Source organism: Pinus tabuliformis, chromosome 4_1 (genome assembly GCF_031772625.1).
Source record: "Pinus tabuliformis cultivar Carrire ecotype Pingquan chromosome 4_1, CPIR1, whole genome shotgun sequence".
In the NCBI taxonomy this organism is placed as follows: Eukaryota; Viridiplantae; Streptophyta; class Pinopsida; order Pinales; family Pinaceae; genus Pinus; species Pinus tabuliformis.
In genome coordinates, this window is record NC_142303.1 from 119,187,300 (window position 1) to 119,213,056 (window position 25,757).

The window sequence follows — 25,757 nt, forward strand, 5'->3', positions numbered from 1 at the left end:
GGAAAAAACTGAAGGACGATGGCCAAAGCTCCAGTCATAGCAGAATGCATGGAGGAGAAGCTCATGAAGGCGACATACAGTGGGCTGGTGGCAGCTCTGTAGGCGCAGCTTTGACGGTGGGGTTTGCTAGCAGCTCAAGCGGCACCCAGCATGCAGAGGAGCCGCCAGGTGGTGCTGAGAAGGGCGATGTGGCAGGGAAAGGTATAGTATGGGACCAGTATGCCTGCCTCGTGGTCGAGGAGACACCTGACGAGGAAGACAACAAGTGACGCCACGTGGCATTCGTTGCCACCCACGAGCCAGATCTGCCTTCTGCTGATGACGGGTTGGTCCAGTCATTTGATGTTTTTGCAGTTTGATTGTCTGATCAATGATTTTGTTGTTCTGTTGTCGAGTCCAGAGATGTTGAGTTGTATCTTTTTCTGTTGTCCGAGGTATGGATGTCCGTTGATGACAGTTCAGGGCTATATGTTGGTATTTTTTGCAATGTCAAGCTGGTTTCCCCAATCTGGGGTAGTTTCGACTGTTTTGATGAACTTTGGAAACAAAGATAAAGGCGGGGCCTCGTTGTAACATTATTTTTGTTTTTATTAATAGAATTATTCTTACATAGAAAAAAAAAAAATGGTGATAATTCCTTGTGTATCTTTACTCTTCAATCAAATCTCTTAATTAATTTAGATCTTTTGTAATCTATTTTTGTGGTTTGAAATTTTCCTCTGAGTAATTGTTTTCTTGTGATTCGCTGATTAATTTGGTTTTACATTTTCAACTCTAATAATTTTTTTAAAAACCTCCTTTAAAATTTTGAAAATTTTCTTTCATTAAAAAAAATAAACATCATGTACAAGAGTTATATCTAACTAATGAACCAAGAGTGTTCACACATTTAATTCGTGTTGGCAATTATTTGGTGGAGGGATGGATTGTATAATCATTGTGGGGTAAACGGTGAGACCTTAGAGGCCTTTTAGTGAAACACACGTGTTATTTTTAAAACGTTTGCATGCTATTGTAAAAAAATAAGTGTGCAATTTTTGGTTATGCGAAAAATCCAAGGTTGGAGGTGCTACAATGGCCAAACCTTTAAAGAAAGGAACACACTCAGGGTTTTTCACTTTTTTTTTAACATGTGCACGTTGCTAAAAAATTTCACTAAATGCTCCTCTTGCAATATATATGTGGATTATATGTAACATTAATTAGAAAAATAATTAAAAGTTAATTAATGAACACATTAATTAGAAAATTAATTAAAAGTTAGTTAGTGAATTATCACAATAGCTATAATTCTCGTTTTTTAAAATTACTAATAATTGGTATTATTGCTTTTGATTTATCTAACAAGGTCACATAGCTAGCGTTCCCTGCCACTTGGTTTGATTATTGAACTTTGAAATTAACAAAATAAATGTTTTTTCTATACCTAGGTAGTTATTATGGCAAGTCTGAAATAATGGCCAGCATTTGCATAATACTAAGGCAAAGATAAAGGATAATAAACCTAGTTGATCCCACCTAAACCTAATTCTATATGTACCTTTCTATTTATGTACCATTCATCATTTCTGCAGATTTGAAATGGGATCCTTCATCGCACAATAGTCATCTTTTAAGTTAAAAGATTAGACCGGCATTCGTTGTTGTCCATGTTCAATTGAATACACACAAATTAATGAGCGGTATCAATTTCGAGTAATACAAATATATAATGTAAATATTTTCTTTCAAAAATGTATAGTGTTAACATATTATTCAAAAACTATTTCAAAAAATACATATGGTCATAACATTAATTTTAATATAATAGTTATAATTGTTGTTTTTAAAGTTTAAAGAAATTCAATTAAAAGATAATTTAAATGTAAATATGACGGCCTTGTTTGGATGTAATCTAATGTAATATTACATTAGAGTATGTATTATTTTTTTTAAGTTTTTTTCAATAATAAACAATAACATTTATTTATATTGATGGTCAAACGATAAGAAATTAAAGGTCAGGATTAGCCTTCATTCATCATCAATGTCATAAAAAAAATTAATGGTAAGAGCGTTCAATTGTTTCTCTCATGCAAGTTGATAATCTTGTAATGGAGAGATAAAAATAGCTAAATTACCGGGCTTCCATAAAATATTAAAACTTAAAATATTGATCGATAGATTTAGAAAGACAAAAAGTCAATAACAATAATGCAAACAAATATTTAATTATTTAGAATTTTTGAAAATTTAATAATAATAATAAAAAATACATAAAATCTAGATTTTGCAGGATGGCAAAAATATATTCCATCAAACCGAAATGCCAACCATGATTTTATCTCGCTCTCAACAAAGCTGAAACTAATGCTCAACAAAGCTGAAACTAATGCTGGGCCCATTCCCGTGCTCTCAGCGAAGTTAGTTGAAAAGAATGCTTTCACATCTCCTTGGAAATGTTAATATGCTCTCCATGTTGTAATACTCTCCATAACAATATCTAACTTTTTCTTCTTTACATCGCATTGCCATTAGAATGAAACCACCATTAAATGAATGTCGCCCCATTAACTATTACACCATTGGCCAATACATTATGAACGAACGCTGGATATGCACATTAAAAACGTCATTGAAAGAATGCATTGTAAACAAAGTTGTCCTCATATGTTATAAAGAATGTATTAACGCCAAAGAAGTATTAATGCTACCCTCATACTCTATTCCTATTAAACATTGAAAGAGAATTAACGCTGCATTAAAAAGGTTGCAGGAGTATTAATGCTGCATTAAAGATGTTGCATATATTCCATTGAACTGAAATCTCAATTATGATTTCATCTCGGGTGCTTTCAGCAAAGTTGAAACTAATATTTTCACTGTAACCTCTTTTCAATTTAATTTTCGATGCCACTGGCTCAGTTTTTCGATGCCACTGGCTCAGTTTCTAAGAACATTGCGTACATGCGACAAAAATACCGTATACTATCTGCTGCCCAAATAATGATTACTAATAAAACTCTAATTTTATGAGCCAATCAAAATTTACAAAAATAAAATTTGAGAATTAAAAAAAATAAATTATTTAACTTCCTTAATGTCTACTTTATAAAATTTTAGTTTAATTTTTAGTCGACTAAGAATAATGTAAGTTCAACGCATTTTTGAATGCGTAATAAAAATATCGAATAGAAAATGTTTTCGATGATTTACATATATGAAATACCTAAATAATACTAAAAATTTATTAGCATAAAACAAAACTATTTATAATTTGAATTCTAGAAAAATAACTAAATAATTTTACAAACATAAATATAATAATTAAATAAATTCAATTATTTTCTAAAATATATATTAAACTGATGATATAAAACAAGGAGAAAGTATCCTGTTGAGTTAATTTTCACTAAATCATTGTAAATTTATAATTGTTAGTTTATAGGATAATAGTATTGAATAATTTGTAATATTTATTTATTATATTAATATGTGATAAATTTTATTGTGTTTAGAAGTATTTTTTAATGCATTATGGTAGAGATGTTATAACTTTTAATATTTGGATTGGTTTAAAACAAAATTAAATAATCTAAATGAAAATGAAAATAAAAATTAAATTAAAAAAATAAAATAAAAAACATAAAATTTTCCATTCAAGAATGAGAAAAATGTTATAATGTTTAATATTTTGAATAAGTGAAAATTATTACATGTAGTTAGAAAATTATTTATAATTTTTATAGTTGATTTTATGACTCTCTTTTTTATTCAAATTCCTTCAATCATATATTATCCTAAAATTTAATGCTTTTTTTAATAATCTTTGAATTTTTAAATTTTGATCCTAACAAAATAAATTGATATTCCAAATTTAAATTTAATCTATTAACCTCAATCTTATTATTTATTAAGAATATGGTTGATTTTGACTTTATCATGAAATTTATAATTCCCCCTCCGGCCTTTTTTGGATTTTCTAACCTATTAATCTATTAATAGCTTCTAGAAAATAATCTTATTATTTATTAAGAATATGATTGATTTTGACTTTATCATGAAATTTTATAATTTCCCATTCCTCTTTTTTTGGATTTTCTAACCTATTAATCTATTAATAGCTTCTAGAAAATTGTTCTAATTTATAATTGACCTTATGACCCTCCATTTTTTAGTCATTCCTCCCACCATATATTATTTAATTAAAATTTAATTAATTTTTAATAATTTTTGGGAGTTTTGAATTTTGATCTAACAAAATAAATTTATATTCCAAATTTAATCCATTTACCTCAATCTTATTATTTATTAACAATACAGTTAACTTTGACTTTATCATGAAATTTTATTCATCTATGCCTATGATTAGTCAAAGCTTCATCTCACTAAATTTGTAATTTAAAATTTCCCCAACAACTAATTTCATCAATCTAACCAAATTCTTTCATTCTTTTATCCTTTATCTATATATTTTGGTCTAGCACTCTTCCTATCATTAGGTTGCTTCCTTCCCCTGAAAATAGGTGAAGCCGGTGAAGCACCTTGGACTCTTCTGAGAATGCACATAAGAATCCAAAAATTCTCAACATCAATAAGTGAAAATTATATATATATATATATATAATTCTCTAACAATGGTTTTCCCGTGGTATTCATCTCTAATGTAACATATTTAAAGGCTAATAATTAAACCACGCTAAATCTATTTTCACCCTAGAAGATGTTTGTACCTCAAGTGATTTGATCCCTTTAGGGGTTTGGTAGATTGGGAGTTAAGATGGATCTAGACTTGTTTAAAAGTTTGAAAATATTTTAAAATTGTAAAATTATACTATTTTGGGTTTAAATTAACTTAAAATTTTGAATATTTAAAATCGTAAAAATTTTGTTTGTGAAATAGCATAAGCCATGACTACGCTTTCGTGAGCCACACCAACGATCAACATAATAGTTTCCAACCAATAACCTTCACACCATGAAATGTCTTAAAACTACATCTATATTTAAAATTGTAATATTATATTATCTAATTTAAAATAAATATAAATTAGATATTATAAAAAATAACAAATTTGTTTATTTTATATAGCAATTCACCGTAACAAAATTATTCTCTTCACAAAAACCTCCACTTAAAAATTTAAAAATATTTATTAATAATAATATTTCACAAAAACCTCCACTTAAAAATTAAAAAATATTTATTAATAATAATATTTCACAAAAATCGATAGCACTTTATGTGAGATTAAATGATAATTTTTTTATACTTCAATTATAAAGTAAAATTAACTAAAAACTTATCTTATTCCCACGTAAAAAAGTAAAGAAAGAATGGAATTACTCAAAACCAAAAAGAATAATGGATGGCCACTATAATTATTGGAAGCCACTAAATTTTGTTTACGTGTGACAATGTCACTGTCTATCGCATAAGATACTCGAAGATATTCCTGAGTTTTTCGCCCAAGAAAATTAAAAATCAAGATGCAGTTTGTCTGACGAGCCTCGTGCCTTTGAACTAACTGCACTCGAATACCAGACAGTCTTCTCACCTCCACACGCTCGAATTCCATCGCTTTCCTTCTCGTTCGCCTCCTCTCTTTTATATTTTTCATATCCAACAGAAGAGCAGAGTACGAGAATGCCTGTTATTCTTCTTCCCAATTCAATGCCTCTCACGGTGCAGACATGCTTTGTTATTGCATGTGCCCTTCTCCTCTTCTGCTTGAGATCATGTCTCGGCAGTCATTACGAGGATTGTCTTCACAATAGTAATATATGTGGGGGCATTGAAGTGGGCTATCCTTTTGGGATAAATGGTAGCGGCTGCGGTGACCCTGAGTTTCAGCTACTCTCATGTGATTCTGACAACCATCCTCTGATAAATATCAGTGGAAGCCAATATCACATAATGGAGTCCTCTTTCTTGGCAAATTCTAGCACATTGAACATATTGAGAATTGTTAACGACAATCTGTGGGGAGGCAAATGCAATTTTTCAGGTAACTACTCTCCATTCTGGCGGTCCGACTCTCTTTTTCAGATTAACCATACATACACTAATCTCACGCTTTGGAAGCACTGTGATCAAATTTCTCAAAACTTGAGTTTATGTGGAGATAATTGGTACTACAGTTTGAATCCAGAACTAAACTTAGAGGGGGCAACGTCCTGTCAGGCATTTTACCTACCAATTAATAAGAGCATCTCTCCACAGTTCATTAATAGCTCTTTACTCGCGAGGGGTTTTGAGGTAACATGGCGGGTTGACCCACTGAGATCTCGAAGCTGTGAAGCTTGTTTAAAAAGCAATGGGAGTTGTGGTTATAACATTTCAGAACCGACTTCAACATTTCTTTGCTATTGTCCCGATGGCACTTCGCATCCAGACAACTGCGTCGGCAAAGGTAGCTTTCCCACAGCCTTCTACAAATTTGAATACGAAGTTCGCTCCTTCAATCCTCTGAATGTGTAATGATAGATTAAATCTTCCATTTTAGCAGTATCCTTGAATCCTCCTATGTGTATGTATTTCGCTAAGTATGCAAATTATTACCTGTGGATTCTTGCAGGTGCCGAGGATGCAGGAGGTCAAAACATGTCAGAGATTATAATAGGTAAATAAGATCATACTTTCTATTCAGTAGCTCCGATTTAACGTCAAGGCGAATTTGCATATTGTTTTGATTAAAATTTTAATATTCCCTTCGGGGTTACATGATCTGCTCATTCGTATGTAGGTTGTTCGGTCGTAGGAGTTCTGCTGACAGCAATAGCATTGGTACTGTTCTTAAGATTGGCTGCCAAGAGGAAAAGATCTAGGCTTGGTGTATCTAATTCAAAGGTGGAGAGATTCCTAAAGGAATATGCTAATGGAATGCCAACCAGATATTCACAATCTCGCCTCAAGAAGATCACAAACAACTTTGCAGAAAGGTTGGGAGAAGGAGGTTATGGTGTGGTGTATAAAGGAAAGCTCCCGAACGGCACTCTAGTGGCTGTGAAGCTTCTTGATCGGCATAGGCACAGCGAGACTCAATTCGTAAATGAAGTGGCCACCATTGGACTCGTCCATCACGTCAATTTGGTTCGCCTGTTGGGATATTGTTTTGAAAACCCTACAAGCGCGCTGGTATATGAGTACATGGTTCATGGATCTCTCGACAAATTTATATTTGCCGGAAACGAAAAGGGGTCGATGTTAAGTTGGGATCAATTATATTCAATTGCTGTGGGTGCAGCTCATGGAATTGCATATCTTCACCACGATTGCGAGAAGCGCATCATACACTTCGACATCAAACCACACAATATATTGCTGGACGCCGAGTTCACACCCAAGGTTTCTGATTTTGGTCTGGCAAAGCTTTGTGGGAAGGAAGAGGATCATATATCAATGACGGCTGGGAGGGGGACGCCGGGATATGTTGCACCCGAGTTGTGCGACGGAGACATGGGTCCCGTTACAGAGAAATCAGATGTCTATAGTTATGGAATGCTTTTACTGGAGATGGTAGGGGGACGGAAGAACATCGATCCGAAGGTAAGCCGTTCCAGCCAATATTTCTTTCCCGATTGGGCTTTCAAGCTTGTTGAGAGCAGGGAATTGGGAATGAGATTGCGAGGAGGAGAAATAGAGGCAGAAGATGAGGAAAAGGCAAAGAGACTAATAAAAGTTGGATTGTGGTGCACTCAGTACCGTCCGGGAGATCGTCCTTGCATGAGCAGGGTTGTGCAGATGTTAGAAAAAAATGGAGACGATGTGCCGAATCCTCCCCCATGTTTCGGTTGCCCAGGCACACCTGAAAAACCTCTACTGTTTTCCGTGGAAAGATCTCTTTCAGTTTAGATTGAATTTCTGTGAGTTGTGTTCTCATGCCCCTTCATTAATTCGTCACTGTCACTAAAATCCTATCTTTGACGTTTCAAATTAAAATAGTCCATACAATAAAAACGTGGATGTGGAAAAATACATCATGTAGAAAATTCTATTTACTTTTTGGTTGTCATTTAGGATCTCCTGGTTGGCCGGAATGCCCAGCCAGTTTGGAAAAGTACATTGCTTTAAGAGCATGTAGAAACTTCTGTTTGCTTTTTGGTTATCATTTAGGATCCCCTGGTTGGCCGGAATGCCCAGCCAGTTACAATAATATGATGATATGATATTTCAAAGAACTTGGGAAACTCTCTCCAAAAGAGGTTGAAATGGTCCCAGCATATGCTATCTATGCAAGAAAGCTGAGGATCTGTTCAAGTAAAACAGTTTATGGGCTACATCTACAGTGGAGTGTTTGTGGTTCTGCTTAAGCTTCTTCAGAGTTCTTTATTTGGTTACCAAGTTTTCTTTATGATGTGGGGAATTTGGATTTTTACTATTTAGAAATAAAAGTATCATTGAAAATGTAAATTTCTCTGTGAAAATGTAAATTTCAATTCTGTTCAAATTGCTGTAAATTTTTTTGGTGCTTTTAGGGAGCATATAAAGCCAAGAAAAAATAGATAAGAAGAATGCTGGAGTTAGTTATAGAAATGTCTAATCCATAGGGTTTCTTTGATGGTAAAGTCCAATTCTTTTCAAATTGCTGTAAAATTTTTTGGTGCTTTTAGGGAGCATATAAAGAGGATGAAGAAAAAATGGATAAGAAGAATGCTGGAGTTAGTTATAGAAAAGTCTAATCCATAGGGTTTCTTTGATGGTGTTTGTCAACAAAAATAGATGGGAGTAAGTATTATAATAAACCTTACTCAGTCTCATGGTTATAAGTTAAAAATTGGATTCGGGGAAGGAGCCAATCTAATAAAAATTGGACTTGGGAAGGAACAAATCTAAGAACCGAATTATTGGGTTTTTGGGCTGCTCAATTTGGCTCTGGCAGCAAGGCAGCTTGGGATCAAAGCTCTTCAAAGAGAATTTTCTGACTTGCAAATGGTTTATATTTTCAAGAAACTAAATGTAATAACAGATGGCTTATCAAAACAAGCTATTTTTCTAAGTTATCGCCGCTGCCTATGAGAATAATGGAGAGAGAACTTTTCTTTATCCTATTTAATTTTTTAGGTATATTTTTATTCTAGTTTTAGGTATATCTTTATTCTAGTATGATATAATTTTTGTGGTTTTTCTTATAATTACCATTAAAGTGTATAATGTAAACTCTGGTTATCAAACTCTTCTGAAGCGAAGAAAAATTCATGGTACATTTTCTATTATTTTTGATAATAGCAAAAATACATTTTTCTTTTGGAAAAAGAAAGATACGATATTTCAAAGGTTAAAACTAACGCACAAATAAAATGAAAGCGTTTCACATTATGCGTCCCAATCATGTCATGTCAATTCCACTGGGACAAGTGATAATTTCTTATTTTTTCTTTTTAATGCATTGACTACTTTTTAATCAAATATGCTAATAAAAAATTAGAGGCCGTTCGAATAACTTCATTTATTTTCAGGCCAGAAATAGAGTCTACATATTTCTTGCTGGCAGCCATGAGCACTAATTAGTTTATATCCCTACTTGACATCAAGGTTGTTTTATTTTATCAAAAATTGGTTATTTATTATACATTCCTCACATCCATGAATGTATTGTTACGCATCTTATTTACGCAGGTTTTACAAGAGCATTGATACATCTTCATACATGGGTAAAATATATGGCTTCTTAATTATATATATTCTCATTATTCTTAATTATATATATTTTTATTATTACTAAAATTATATCGTTATATGGTTAACACTGTTGTAATGGTTTGCCTTTTTAGCTGGTTTTGGTTGGCTAAAAAATTATGTTATATAATTATGTTATATGATTTCTATGGAAAGATTTTTCATAATAATTTTTTGTTTAATATATTTTTATATTTATTTAATAATTTTATATATTTTTTATTTATTTATATAATAATATTAATATATTTATGAAGTGTAAATGAATTGGTTTATCTAGAATTTAGTTTTTATTAGATTTATTTTTAATTTCAGATCTAAGAATTTTGTATTTTTGAGAGATTTGATCCCTTCAAATACAAAATAAATCAAGAGTCAAGATAAATCTAAACTAATTTAATTTCTATAATTTTTTTTTTTTAGAATTTCAGACATTTTATAGAGAATGTATACATCTATGAAGTGTAAATGAATTGGTATATTTGGGATTTAGTTTTATTATAGTTATTTTTAATTTTAGATGTAAGCACTTTACATTTTTGAGAGATTTAATCCCTTTAAATACTGGATAAATAAAAAATCAAAATAGATTTAAATTAATTTAATTTTTAAAAATTTAATTTAATTTTTTAAAAATTTCAGCCATCTCAACACCGGATCTAATCTATCAAGCAAGAGGGATCAAATCTCTTGAGATGCAAACCTATTTTTTGAGTGCAAAACTTGAGGAAAGGTTTTCACCTCGAGATTTGATCCCTCTTGGCACTTGATAGATGCGGTGTTAAGAAGGATCTAGGTTGGTTTCAGTCGTGTGTTGTCATACAAAATTTGTTGAACATCTAATTATTTTGATCATTTTAAAGATGCTAAATATGTCTAAGATTAATTTGGTCAATTTAATCTAAAATTTTCTTAGTTACCTCTGTTTGTGGAGATGAGAGAGACTATTAGTGTGGTCATACAAAATTTGCTCAACATCTAATTATTTTGATCATTTTAAATATGCTAAATATGTCTAAGATTAATTTGGTCAATTTACTTTAAAATTTTATTAGTTACCTTAGTTTGCTGAGATGAGAGAAACTCTTAGTAACTTGAATGATGAAAAATGATAAAATACAAATTTTGAGTGCAAAGTGTCAATGTAACAATTTTGATAGATAGAAAATGTCAATATTAAGAATATAGTCGATTACAAACAATCTTCATTGCAATCAAATTTGAAACTATTTTCTTCTACTGTTGCTATTGTCACATCTCAATCTGAAACTATTTTCTTCTACTGTTCCTATTGTCAGATCTATTATTTTTTCTATTTTCTCATATCAATCATATGAAAACAGTGGTTGGAATCATAGACCATTCAAATATTTAACTTGAGCTATTGTAGTAAACAACATATATTCTCTATGTTGGTCTCCAATATTAATAGTATTTTTCTCCAAAGTCAATCATTGTGACTTACGGAGAGTTAAACCCCAAATAATTTTCAATGGTAGTTACTTTCTATTACTGCTTTTGAATGAAAAGTAATTAACAATGTTGAATGATGAAAAATGAGAATAATAAGAATGTACCCAATTATAAATGTTTTATAGTTTCAAGAAGCAAACATTTGGGGTAAGCAAACATTTTCTTTAGGATGAAAATTCAAGTATTGTATTTATGGTTGAATAATTTTTATGTGCTTACATTGAGAGAGAGTGTGTGTGTGTTTTGATAGTCAAAAGGATAGACAAGGGGAGATAGAGATATAGATGGGGTGGGGAGAGGGAAGAATAGAGAGGCAAAGACAGGGAGGGAGGAAGAGATATATATATGGAGAGAGAAATGTTAAAGAGAGAGAGGAGGGGAAGAGAGAGAGGGGGGGAGAGAGATAGATAGATATATAGAGAGAGTGTGTATGTTTAGGGGTTGAGACAAAGAGATAGAGAAGGAGAGACAATGGGAGATAGAGATATAGATGGAGGAGGTAGAGATGTGCTTACACTGAAATCAATGCACACTTTTAAGATAATTACTTTGAAATTAATGTACATCATACATCTTGTTCAATCAAATCAGAAATCAACATCTACACTAAAATCAATGCATATAGTGTAAACAATCAAATAGGATTAGAAATCATCATCTATACTGAAATCAATGCATCTAGTGTAAGAAATCAAATAGGATTAGAAATCAATATCTACATTGAAACCAATGCATCTACTCCAAGAAATCAAATATGAGTAGAATTCAACATCTACGTTGAAATCAATGCCTCTAGTTTCAGGTATTAAATATGATTAGAAATCGACATCTATAATGTTTCTAGGATAGCTGCCAATCCTAGAGGGCTAGCAGATCGAAAAGACAAGCACTCGAACTTTTTCATGAGATAATCCCTCAAGTCCGAAAAAGATTTAAAATATACAGGAGGGATGGCACTTCTCCTTACTTTAATGAGCTGGAAAGGCCAATAGCTCGACAATTTTTTCATATTTAACGAGTCTGAAAAGAGTTTAAAGGAGGCTTGTTTTTTAGGAACGAGTGGCGTTTAGGGTAGCAACTAGTTCCGGGTAAGCTTGGAACTTCTCAAAACATGGTGATGTGAAGAGGGTGGCTAATAGGACCACTTGTCGCAACTGTTACCTAAAAAGGTAAACAATCAAGTGGAAGTGTATGATCAGCGAAAAGAATGGAGGTGATGGCAGGAAAACAACTAAGGTTCAAAAGGCTGATAGCAGGGCAATCACAAAGGTTATTTACCGAAGGTGGGTTCATTTTTTAACAAGCTTGAACTCTAGGGGAACATATGCTCAGTGGTAGGTTTATTTTTTAATGAGCTTGAACCATGCGACAACAATGCTCATTGGTGGTCAAAGATGCTCAATTCACCATTTAACACGTTAGATTATTTCATTAGTCGTTCAACCTGCTCAATTGCTCCATCAAATTGATTAGAAATACATATATATGCACGAAAAATGAATTAAAATTAACATTTTACTTCGAAGTACGTGAATAGTAACATAAAAAGTAGTTTTACCTTTCATTTTCATCATTTCATTTCAAATTTGGGACTTTGGAGCTCTGGAGTGGCTTTCCCCCTCAAAATTCATCAGCTGATTTTGGGAGATCTGGTGGACTATTTTCCGTGCCATCAGGACCAGGTAGGAGCTAACCCTAAGCTCTTCATTTTCATTCCATCCTTTCTTGATTTTGAGCAAGTTTTCCATTCTTCTGGGTCCCTGGGGTTTGAAGAATTCATTCTCCCATCATCGCACCTGGTCTATATCAAAAGGTGTGATGCATACTGAGCTGTACACTAGCCAGTCAGTATGCATCTCACCTTGCTCAAAGGCAGGGTGCGATGGGCGTAGAAGGGAAACTTTACACACTGATTTTTCATGGAATTTTTGCCTGTTTTTGCTCAAATCTGGATCCTAACTTATCTTATGTCTGTGTCTCAGATGTTTGTTGGATCAAGATGGTCATTACATGGCGTGAACGTGAACATGAAGAAGAGGACATGATTGCCTTACACGATCAGGGCACAGTTACTACATTACGAAACTGTGGCTTGCTCAAATTCTTCCGCATATCTAGCATGAGGCAACAAATCAGTTTGTTGCAGTATTTTCTCGATGCTTGGGATCCGATCAACCAGGTATTCCAGATCAGAGGAAAATATATTCCATTGACAGTCGAGGATATTTACTTTCTGACGGGGTTATTAAGGCGTGGTGCCCCTCTTTCACTATCAGGATCCGCTCGGGGAGGTGAATCCGTAAGAGATTATATTCGTCAGTTTTGTAGAGATGGATCTCAACCCAGCAGAGATGGAAAGATCAATATCTGAGATGTCACTGATCGGCCCTTGAGGACCATTTTATTTACCTTTTCTAGATTGGCTGGCAGCGCGACTCTTCATTTGGAAAACAAATCTTACATGCAGTATGCCCTAGAATGCCTAGAACCAAAGGTGTTCAACTGGTGTGAGGTGGTACTTCCTGTTATGAAAGAACAACTCTCCAAAGTAAAGAATGGAAGATCCAAGAATTTTGGCTACGGTTCCATATTGACTGCTTTTGCCTTGGAGAGGATTCCACCGATGCAGCCTCAGAACATTTCACTGGGATTGCTAGCACCGAGGGACCCACGGATGCAGAGATGGGTTGATTTTATGGCCAGACATGTTGGCCAGTCAAATATTTTTTCCTTTGATGCCTTCTTCGAGTGGTTTGACCATCAGGAGATGGTCTTCGCGGAGTATCCATACGTCGGGATGGATTTCCGAGGCGACCCGGATTTGGCGCTACCAGCGGGCGAGCAATGGAGTGTGATAGGTAAAATGATTCGACCACATCTTTGTTTATCAGTTTTGTAATGTTTTTGTGTTTTTAAAATGTTATCAAGACTAATCAAACTCATGTGTATGCAAAGATTGGGCCAATGCGACCAGTGGCACGCCCACGGGTGGCAGCAGCTGCTCCAACAGGAGAGGCTATAGGGAGGGCCGTCCTTTGTGATCTGGACATATCAGAGACCCTGGAAGTATTGCAGGATCAGGTCAAGGGCCTCACTCTCGGTATTCAGGATGTTAGGACTGATGAGTTACCTTTGAGGTTATAGCACCACACTACTGGTGTGCCGAGTTGATGGACCAGGCTCTTACGCATGATTGCACAGGTGGTGACATGTTATCACTAGCATCATTAGTCTAGGATGCTTTTTTGCATTTATTTTTGAGTTTCTTCGTCATATCACTGATTTTGTCTTGGACACAAAACATTTTGTAAAAACTATAAACAATTATATATTTTTTATTTTCGGAGTTTTATTTTGGTTAAGTTATGCAATCTTGATGCAAATGTTAATGTTAAATGCTTTTATTTACAAATGCTACAAATGTCTATCCAACACATAGTTTACTAATGAATTAGTTAATGCGTTTAAGTTTCTGGAAATGTGTTGATATTGAATGGAATCAAACTGTCTTTCCAAAATCCTGACTCTTAGAAACATACGATAAATAGCTGGGTTCCGAATGGAATAAACGCTAGTAAGCTGTAGGATGACGAGTTGTGAATCTAGCCTGACAACGAGTCGGCGTATGCCATGCGAAATGGCATCAGAGAGAAGTTCAATCAACGCGCTATACTCAGCGATGTTGTTCGTCGATCAACCAATACATATCCCCCTAAAACTCACTAACTCGCCGCTTGGAGCAAAAATGGCCCAGGCCGCAGAAGATAGATTCCGCGTACTATGACTAGCTCTATCGGCATACCCAACAAATGGTTCCAAAAAGTTTGACATCTGCAACAAATGCAAAGTGGATTACCTAACCAAAATGAAAACTCTAAAAGAAAACAAAAATGTAACAAAAGCATATATACAAAGAGTGTACTACACTTAATCAAGCATAGTAACGCTTAGGATACAACCAATTTCGAGGTTGCAACAGTGGAATCCCATCATAATTGACCAACTCGTAGGCTCCTTTTGTCAATACTCGTTTAATAATGTAGGGGCCCATCCATAATGGTTCGAACTTACCTGCTCCCAATTTATCGGAGTCCTGATCGTAAAGCAAGACCAGGTCACCTTCTGAGAAGACATGAGGCTTGACATTTTTGTCAAATTGTGCCTTGACACATTTCTTATGAGATTCGTTAGCCAGTGCAGCATCACAACGGGTTTCATCCAAGTGGATTAGTTCCAAGAAACGAGCCTCTTCCTCCGAAGTTTCAGGAAGCAGATCAATTGCGAGCTTGAGAGACGAAATTTCACACTGAATTGGTAAGATAGCTTCCAGACCATACACCAACTGAAAAGGCATAAATCTGGTTGCATTTCTCACCGAAGTCCTATATGCCCACAGAGCTGAGTACAGGATTAAATTCCAATTCCATTTGTGGACTCCAATCATTCTCTGCAACATGCACTTAAGGACTTTGTTGATTGCCTCAACCTGTCCGTTAGCCTGCGGATAATATGGAGTAGAACTATCATGGGATAGTCCTAATTTGGCAGTTAATTCAACCATCATGTGATTGTGAAAATGTGATCCATGATCTGTGACTATAGCCTGTGGAACACCAAATCTAGAGACTACATGATTAAAAAAGAAAAGAGCAGCCATTTCATCGTTGTTGTTTAATGTAGGCATCGCCTCGACCCATTTTGTAAAATAGTCGACAATGACTATAATATAGCCATGCCCCCTGGTTGAGGTGGGGTTACATGTCATGAAATCTATGCCCCATTTAGTGAATGGCCCAATAGCAACCACTGGATGTAGAGGTGCAGGTGGTAATCTGGTTTTGCGGTCAAAAGTCTGACTGGCATGGCAACTTCTGACTACAATTATGCAGTCTTTGAATATAGTGGGCCAGAAGTAACCAGCTCATAAGATATTTTGTGCAGTAGCGTAACCATATAGATGCTCCCCACACGCACCTAAATGACAGTCATTCAGGAATTTTTCAGCCTCTTCATGCGTGAGGCACCTTCGCAGAACTGTATCGACACCACGATGGTAAAGTGTATCACCGACAATCATGTAGTCTTTGGCTTGGTATTGAATACGCCGCTGTTCAGAGCGAGAGGTGTTAGGCCTAAAGGTTTGGGTTTGGAGATAGATCAGTATATCTTCGTACCACGGATCACTTGACGATATCAGAAACAGAGTCTCATCCACGATTCATGCTTTAGATGTTAAATCATTGGATGACGATGGGAGGTCACAAAGTAACTCTGCGAAGATGAGAGACTTCTTTGATTTGGATTTGGCAAATTCCAGATCAAACTCTTGCAAAATAGCTATCCATTTGGAATATTTCCCCCCTAGTAATTGTCGCGACAGAATGTAGGTCATAGAGTTGCAATCTGACACAATGGTAGTCTTGCGAAAGAGAATATAGTGTCGAAATCTCTGTACTGCTTGAATAGCTGCTAAAGCCAACTTTTCAACATAAGAGTACTTGCTTTCTGTATCATTAAAGTTTCGACTTAAATAATATATAGGATGTTCTATTCCATTATCTTCTTGCACTAAAACCATGGTGATGGTTGTATCTGTGGCGGTGAGATACAGGTTAAAGTCTTTTTGATAGTCAGGAGCATACATTAATGATGCTTTTATCAGGGAACCTTTTAAAGCATCAAAGGAAGCTTGCGCAACCTGATCCCAATTGAAGGGTACTTCTTTTTTCAAAAGACGCATATAACCTTTAGCGAGTTTGGTGTAATGTGGAATGAACCTCCTCAGAAAGTTAGCTTTCCCTTGGAGTTTCTAAATCTGAAGTAAATTTGAAGGTGGAGGCATGTCAAGGATTGCCTGAACCTTACATGGGTCAAGTCGAATTCCATCCTTAGAGACTACGAAACCAAGTAATTTAATAGAACCAACACAAAACACACACTTGTGTGGATTGAGTCGTATCTTGTAGTGTCGGCAACGTAGAAATATGGCTCTCAAATGCTGCGGATGATCAGTCCGCTTTCGCGAATGAGCCGGTAGATCGTCGAGATACGGTTGAACGATGTGTTTGATGTCATGGAAGGCATAGTTCATTGCCCTCTGAAAAGTTGCCCCTGTGTTCTTCAAACCGAAAGGTAATTTATGGTACACGAATGTGCCCCATGGACATATAAATGCAGTCTTCGACTGGTCCTGTGGGCGGATATTGATTTGGTTGTACCCGGAAAATCCATCCATGAATGAAAAGATTTCGCATCCAGCACATTCATCAATTATCTGGTCGATGAAGGGTGTAGGGTAGTTGTCCTTTGAACATGCTTGATTCACATCCTTATAATCGACACACACTCTAATTGTTCATTGCTTTTTCATCACAGGAACAATTTGTTAGAGGAACAGCGTAAATGAAAACAGAATGTAGAAGTTTTTCAACTTCTGCCTTAATGGCAGCGGCTTTATTCGGGTGAAAAGGTCTAAGCCGTTGTCGTACTGGTTTGACATCTGGAGACATCTTGATTTCATGTTCAACGATTCTCAGGTCAATGCCTAACATTTCTTCATATGATCATGCAAAGACATCTCTGAATTTGCGAAAGGGAGTGCAGTAACTTTCTAGCTCTGCTGAAGAAAATGATTTGCCAACATGAATATTCTCTACAACATTAGGTTTGGTCAAGATATTAATGGCGATAGTTTCTTCAATATTGGACAGATTTCACTCGAAATCCACTGTATTTACAGTATTTGATAAAAAATCAAAAACTGAAGGATGATTAAGGTCACTTGAATAATCTTCATTATTATCTTGAAGGTGGGAACGATGGTGGTAATCTTCCCATGACGTCTCTCCTATCATCATCGACTAAATGATTCCTTCGTCTGTAGAATGTATACGAGACCAAGGATCGGAAGAGGTACCATACTCTAGAGACCTATCTATCCAAACACTCGCTAAGTGTTAATTTGGGTTCGCCGCCCAGGCTCAGAAAATTGATTGCTACAAAGATTCTATGGAGCTTGGGGGCAACACCTCGCGATGATCCACACTATCAAAATGGCCAAAGTTCTTATTAATCTTTGATGATGTAGAAGATATCATATGACAGGTTTCCACTGTGGCCACTTCCGCCAGATTACTTGGAGGCGAGAGGGCAAAAGTACCCATTAAGGAAGGGTCTTTTAGGAGACCTACTCTGACATTTTGAAGCAATAGAGAACTTCCATGGATCAATAAAATGCTTCCAGTAGCTTGTGAACTGTTGGGGAAAAATGTTAGTTGGTTAATGATTGTAATTCCACCTTGGAAGGGAAATGAAATCTTTCTAAAATAAGTAGACACAACAGCAGCCATAGCATAAATCCAGGGCCTTCCCAGTAAGATATTGTAGTCAAGGTTTCCATCAATGACTTCGACTTCAATTTCTACTGTCTTGCCCCCCAATTCAACTTGCAAGTTACTTAAGATCCCATACGGCGTATATGTTCTTCCATCGAATGCTTTTAATGTCGTTGATGATCATGACAAGGGTGGTGAACCTAAAGTTTTCCAGCAAATCATTGACATAATACAGGTAGATGCCCCCTCATCAATGATTGTTTGATGAACAGTTTTATTGAGGGCTTTTACCTGTATAAGAAAAGTGAGTTGGGCTGGTAACTGAGGTTCATATCCTTTATGGTTTAAGGCTATAAGAATGGAATCCATTGGATCAATCCCACCTATTGCTGATAAGAAAGTCTGCTTTCGGGAGGGGAAATTCTGTAGTACTTCAAGTGTCAACATAGCGGATGGCGATTGAGCCAGATCCTCCACTATATTATAATTCTGTGCTGCTTGAGTACGAGGATTAAATGTTGATTTATGTACTACTCCCTTTGGTGGCTTTCTAGTTAATTCAGGAATGATGGGCAGAACAACTTCTGGCGAAGTTGTTATCGAACTACTGGATTGATCAGTAGCATTGTTGTTCGACGATTGTGGATTCCTATAATCTTTGTTCCTTTTTGATATTAGAGCATCATTTTACTATTTCGAGATGGATAGCATAAGCACTTGGGATGTGGAAGCATGATCGATAGCAACCAGGTTAGTTTTTGGGTTTGGAAACGGATCAGTCAATACCGTTGAGGTAGTTGAAGTCTTTAAAAATTTCGCAACCTCAGCTCGATGCAGACAATCTTTCGTGAAATGCTTGTCATTACATATGTAACATGGATAACGAGGTTTCTTTTGCCCAGTAGGGTTCTCAGAAGATTTTTCAGGAGTTGAATTCTCCTGTTTCTTCTTATTATTTTTCCCTTTTTTCTTGCCCCCTGGTTGCTTTGGATTCTTGCCCTTGTCAGATGACACGACATTAATCTCCGAGGCAAGAGGTTTATCATTTGCTTTTTGACTAGAAACTGCAAGGGCTTTACCAGATGGAGCCTTTGCGGTTTGCGTGCTTGAGGTACTGATCACGCCGTCACCGGCGTGAGAGTCCCTGTTCGATTTAGGAGGGGGAGGAACAGAAAATTCTAGTCTAGGAGTGTTAGGAATTTTGTCGTAGAGTGTACTAGACTGAGTATAGATTAAATCTAAATATTGAGTACGAGCAATGACTTGCTCTTTAGTGACAACTCCTCCCTTCGCCACATCCTCAGTAATAGAAGGAAATAATGACTTAATAAACCACTCAACTAGAAGTTGATCAGGAACATACGTCTTTACCATTCGATGACGGTGTCACCACTCATGAATATGATCAGATATGTGAGTGGCCGTGGTCTGTTTAAAGTTGGTAAGGAGTTCTGTCCCCGTTTCGTACTCTATGGGTAATTGAAAGTGGGTTAGAAAAGTAGTGGCAAGGGTGTTGAAGTTATCGAACAAAGCTCTAGGCAAGTCAATATACCATTTTGCTGCCACACCAGTTAGTGTTCGCTAAAAAAGGCGAAGCCTAATCGAATCACCATTCGGGGTGTTAGAAGAGCACCACAAATGAAAGGTCATTACGTGATTCGATGGATATTCACCTAGATTTCCATTAAATTTAGGAATATCGGAGGGAAGTTTATGAGGAATAACTGGCCACCAAGGGGCATATGTAATTGGATCATTTGTCAGTCGGTTCAAATATGGTAATTCTAGAGTTGCTACAAAAGGCAACTTTTGATTCAAGTTAGGTGAAGCATACCCAAGATAAGATGGAATTGCCTGAGCAGTAGGTATTTTCATACCAGCGTAATATATTTGATGCTGGTAACTTTGATAAGGTTGTTGGACATAACCATTATAGTATGGTTGTTGATAACCGTTTTGAAAATGCGGTTGTCCATTACCTACAAAACCTTGTTGCTCAGGTCCTCGGTAAGTTTGCTTGAATTGCAGTTGTTGATATTGTACCAGCCATGGTTGGACCATTTGCTATTGCCCAATACTAGAAGATTGACCAAGATGTGGAGTGATAATACTCGTTTGAGCCTGAGTCATTCCAGGTAAGGAAGCACTAACCTGAGGTTGTGATTGAGCCGTAGAGACAAGAGGCTGTTGTATTGCAACCTGAGAGACTTGAGGTTGACACACAACAGGCAATGCTTGTACTTGCGACACAGTCACAATAGCAGGTGTAGTGGGAATATTCGACACAGGTTGGACTAGTTGCATTAAATATATAACCCTTGGTTGGTGAGGCAGTATTGGTACCTAATCGCTAGATGTAATTCCAGTGTGACCTGAATTTTGTTGTGTACTCTCATATGGTTGTTCTCCAGGAGGGAACAATGAAAAAGCATACTGCCCTCCATATGGTGGCAATCCACTGTTCAAAGGATATATCGGTCTTTGAAGATTGGACTGCCCAAATTGATACTGACATGCAAGATCAATTTGATGAGTTTCAACATAAGAAATACTAGATGGGATTTTGGATGAATAAATAGGAATAGACCATGTCGTCAAAATAGTCCCTGAGTGGACTCCAACCAGTAATTGATAGCTAGTTGGGACAGATGGTATACCAGCAAACATTTTAGGAATGGCAGAAGGAAGCTCTGCCGTAGCTGTATCAGATGACATAGTCCTAGATGTTGATGGTTGCTCAGACATATTTAGTCTATCCAAAAGATTTCCTAGTGATTCGACAGGAACTTGCGATGAAGGATGATTAAAAGAACTAACTTCAGGAGTAGAAGGATATAAGTGGATCCCAGTCCCAAAATGTAATGGGGTACTGGATGGAAGATCCTCTACTATCTCTTCTATAGCAATCAGTCCAGGTGGAAGAGGTAGACTGTCAGGTCCGTAAAATATTTCTAGAGCTGAAGAAGGTATAGCTTCTGCAGTGACAGATACTGGGGGGGTGACACCTTCTGAATTCTGGAACTCAACTTCCAGATGTTCAGGTAAGTGAACTTCAGTCTCTGGATCAGCTCTAGCTGGAGCTGTTTCAGGTATAGAAGTGTCTATTGTTACACTAGGATCAGTTCTAATGTCCTCTTGAAACTACAGAACTTCTTCTCTAAAGGAAAATGTACCAAAAATAATCGGAGTAACTGTAGTCTCTGACGATGTTGAAACACAAGTTTCAAATAAATCAGGTGAATTGGACTCAGTTAAATAAGACCATTTTGCCCGGAATGGCTTTGTTTCTGGAGTCAAAGATGGTTGACTCGCTAGTCTCTACAAACGACGGGGTTTTGATTAACTTTCTTCCACGATTGCGGATTACTTGATCAACTCAAAATTAAGGGGGAAAATAATGTTATTCCGAATTAAATAAATTTTAATGACGCTTTGACACAACTTTGCTTTTTCAATTTTTAAGAGTCGAGAAAAAGCTAAAGATGACTCTAGTCCCCTTCGATTTTTAATGAGCCTGAAGTGACAAGTGCTCAGATGGACATTTTCTTTTAAGGAGTCGAAAAGGAATGAAAGTGACTACTCTGGAAATCTAGATAGAGGGATTACCAAACCAATCGCAAAACTACAATATACACCTTGGTGATAAATTAAAGAGAAATTACCAAGGACTTATGTACGGCAGTCAATCTTCCCGAATGTTGTGTTCAGTGCATTGCGATCGATAGGGCGGTAGACACAGCTTCCTATGGATAAAAGATATAAGCCTATTGTGGTCTCCCAATATATACTCGACGGTACGAGGAGCACAAGTCTGTGCTAGCACTTGTCGTATCAAGGAGGAGGAATCACCCAACCTACGATGAAAATGATAGTTACTAGATTTTACGACGCTGGAACACGTCTCTAGCCTAGACCTCTAGATATGTTGCGTTAGGTTCCAAAGCGTTGTTAAGTTCATTGAAATTTATTTTAGAGTTGATCTTGTTTAGAAGTTTTCCTTTCAATGGTTCACCGCATGATGTAGATACAAAATTCCTAAAAATGCAATCTACAATGATAAACAATCGTTGTTTAATTTTAGCAATGAAAATCCTAGCTACTAAGGAAAGAAGATTACAATTTCTTTCAAACAAAGAGAAAAGCGCACACACTAAATGCAGCTTTCCTAAATCATTTTCGCACATAGTCTAAATGCAAATGCAAATGCATGTATTTGTTTTTCGTTCCCCTTAATGTGAAAAATGCCAAAAAAGGAAAGCAAGTATAACAAAGATCTGAAATATTTTACTCAAAGCAACATTTCGACAATTTCTTTTCAAAATGGAAAGGAAGACTAAACGAAACTTGTCAATTTCGAATAGAAAAATGCTTTCGACACTTAAAATATCAACAATTCAAATCAAATACATGACAAAGAGTTCAATCAACTATCTAGAGAAGGAAGACTTTACGACACTCTTCTTTTTGACACAAAACGACAGTTATGACACTTTTTGCACCAAAACGACAGATCGATTTAAGCAACTTTTCGACAAAGGATTGTAAATAATGGACAAATACATAAAACATTTACTAGTCCTAATCAATGGAGGATGAACTATGTAAAGCAAGCAGGCTTTAGTAATGAGGTACTGTTCACAAGTAGCAAAACAACTAAACAGAGCTGAAAACAAAGACAAAAAACCCCAAATTTCAAAGAGGGAAATAAGCTCAGACAATCATCGCACCTAGGCTTCACAGAAACAGTGATTCATCACACTTTTCAGGCTTGGGAGGTGTGATGCATCCTAGTAGATAGTGACAGACAGTGCAATGGGCCAGGGAGCGCAACTGAGATGGGTTTTGGCTCAAATTTGCAGTTGATTTCAGTGAGATAAGCTGAGCTATTATGGACAATAAAGAGAAAAATACAGAGGTATGATCTTGAGAGGTTATTGAGCTACCAAAAGGGAATCTCGAATGCTTGTAAGTCAGATGTTCAAATCATAAACTAAATCGGAGATTGACTGAAGCAACATTAATCTACTTTGCAATTGCAGAGCAAGAGTAGTTCGAAGGCTATCTACCTAACTTCAAGCTCTGTCTATAGTTTATAAAACAAACAATCAACAACAAAAAAACAAACTATTCGCTCCCCAACAGAGTCACCATTTTGTTTATGGGAAAACTAGTGTCTTTTCAATCTACTAGCGCTCTAGGATTGGCAGCTATCCTAGAAACAAACAATCAAAGAAATTTGTGATTTCCTCTATGTATAGTAGATAAGAGAGAGGCAAAGGAACCAACCTGGATCTTCTGCTTAACTCCTTGCTTGATTTCTCTCCCCCTTGACAGAGCTTGCAACTCCTCTCTGTACTTATCGTGCTTGGAGAGTACTTTTAGAAACACAGTAACAAAACACCATCAAAGCATCTTGATCTATTATATCATAAGCAATGCAGAATAAGAAATACATTGAACATACAATGGCATTCACAAATAACAAGATTCACAAATACACGATTTTATGGAGGAAAACTCAAAGAACTTTATTAAATAGAAGGGAGAATTACAACCCAGCTGTTTGATCCAACATCATCCTCCCAGCATCAAAGCTCTCTTCACCTCATGAAAAGCAAGATCACCCAACAATACAATGCTCTTTCTTAGAGACAAACTATCAGAACTTCCTTACAAATTACAAAATTCTAGCCTCCAGATCTCTCAGATGAGGGATCCATTTATAGATGTCTGCAAGGGTGTGAGTCATATTTAGGTTTTTGATTAGTGTCATTCTACTTGTTGTCCTTGGTTCCACTTGGAGATTTCTTGGATCTCTTACTCATCCCTGGGCGAATTTAGAAAGGGAAGTGTCATAGGAGAATTTTCTAGAAGATTCCATGAGCATGCACTTAGAAAACTGTCTCAGACATTTGTCCATTCTCGCTCATCGCACCCCACAGAAGGCCTCTTCAGTATGCATCGCACCTGGATAGTGTAGGAGTCAGTATGCATCGCACCCTGACAATGGAGTAGTCAGTATGGTCCAGTTTTGGCCAGTTCTGAGTGGTTTTTCAAGTGGAACTTTTGGGGAATGATGTAATCATTTGACCATGATCCTTTAGGGTATGAAACAACACTTTTAGGGGTTAAAGAGCCCTTGGTTTATCGACATATAAGATTGGGGTTGAAGTGCCCAAATATGTCTATAACATATAGCGAAATCAATGCATCTAGTGCAAGCGATTAAATAGGACTAGAAATCAATATCTACATTTAAACCAATGCATCCTGTGCAAGCAATCAAATAGGAGTAGAAATCAATGTCTACATTGAAACTAATGCATCTAATGCAAGAAATCAAATATGAGTAGAAATCAACATCTACGTTGAAATCAATGCATCTAGTGTAAGGTATTAAATATGATTAGAAATCGACATCTACACTGAAATCAATTCATCTAGTGCAAGCAATCAAATAGGATTATAAATCAATATCTACATTGGAACCAATGCATCCTATGCAAGCGATCAAGTAGGAGTAGAAATCAACATCGACATTGAAATCAATGCATCTAGTGTAAGGTATTAAATAGAATTATAAATTGACATCTACGTTGAAATCAGTGCATATAGTGCATGTGATCAAATAGGATTAGAAATCAACAACTACATTGAAATCAATACATCTATTTTAGTGAAAATCTAAAATATTCATGACTTTCTAAATCTAGCTTCTATGTTTGTATTTGTCTTTGTGAGACTCTTTCTTCTTCCCTCTCTCTCTACCTTCCATTCTGTGTCTATCTACCTCCCCCTTCTCCTTCTCTCTCTTCCCCTCCCTCTCTCCCTCTTCTCACTCTATCTGCCTCTCCCTCACTTTCTTTATCTTTCTCTTCTTTCCTCTTTGTTACACAATAATTTGTCACTACCTTCACTCCAGTCCTTCTATTGTGTCATGTGTCCAAGTCAAACATGCTCATATTGAACAAATGCTCCCTTCTGCTACCAAATGACCCACTTTTCTTAAGTTATCTGCCTCATTGCGACTATGGACTTAATAAACGCACTGAACGGCACTCATAAACAGTCCAGTTGTGCTACCAGTGCGGAAGTACATCTGATTCCTGCAATGGTCTGATTTCATGCTCTAGCGTGAGCTTACTTATTATCTTTAGCGATGATCTGACTAGGTATATTTCTCACTAGTGATGTCAGTGCTAAAGATCAGTTATGCACTCGTGATGATCCAGATTAGGTGAATTTGTTCCAACATTCAGCCTTCCGGATGACTCCAGACCTGGTTGTTGGCA

General features: G+C 36.1%; 1 protein-coding gene across 1 annotated transcript; it reads left to right on the top strand.

The window, feature by feature from the left end:
* The first annotated feature begins 5,621 nt into the window (after positions 1–5,621).
* Positions 5,622–8,267, top strand: LOC149174487 (LEAF RUST 10 DISEASE-RESISTANCE LOCUS RECEPTOR-LIKE PROTEIN KINASE-like 2.4). Its single transcript, XM_089422615.1, has 3 exons — positions 5,622–6,392; positions 6,558–6,602; positions 6,726–8,267. The coding sequence occupies exons 1-3, from the start codon at positions 5,627–5,629 to the stop codon at positions 7,832–7,834; spliced, it is 1,920 nt and encodes a 639-aa protein (XP_089278741.1). The 5' UTR covers positions 5,622–5,626; the 3' UTR covers positions 7,835–8,267.
* Positions 8,268–25,757: the final 17,490 nt, after the last annotated feature.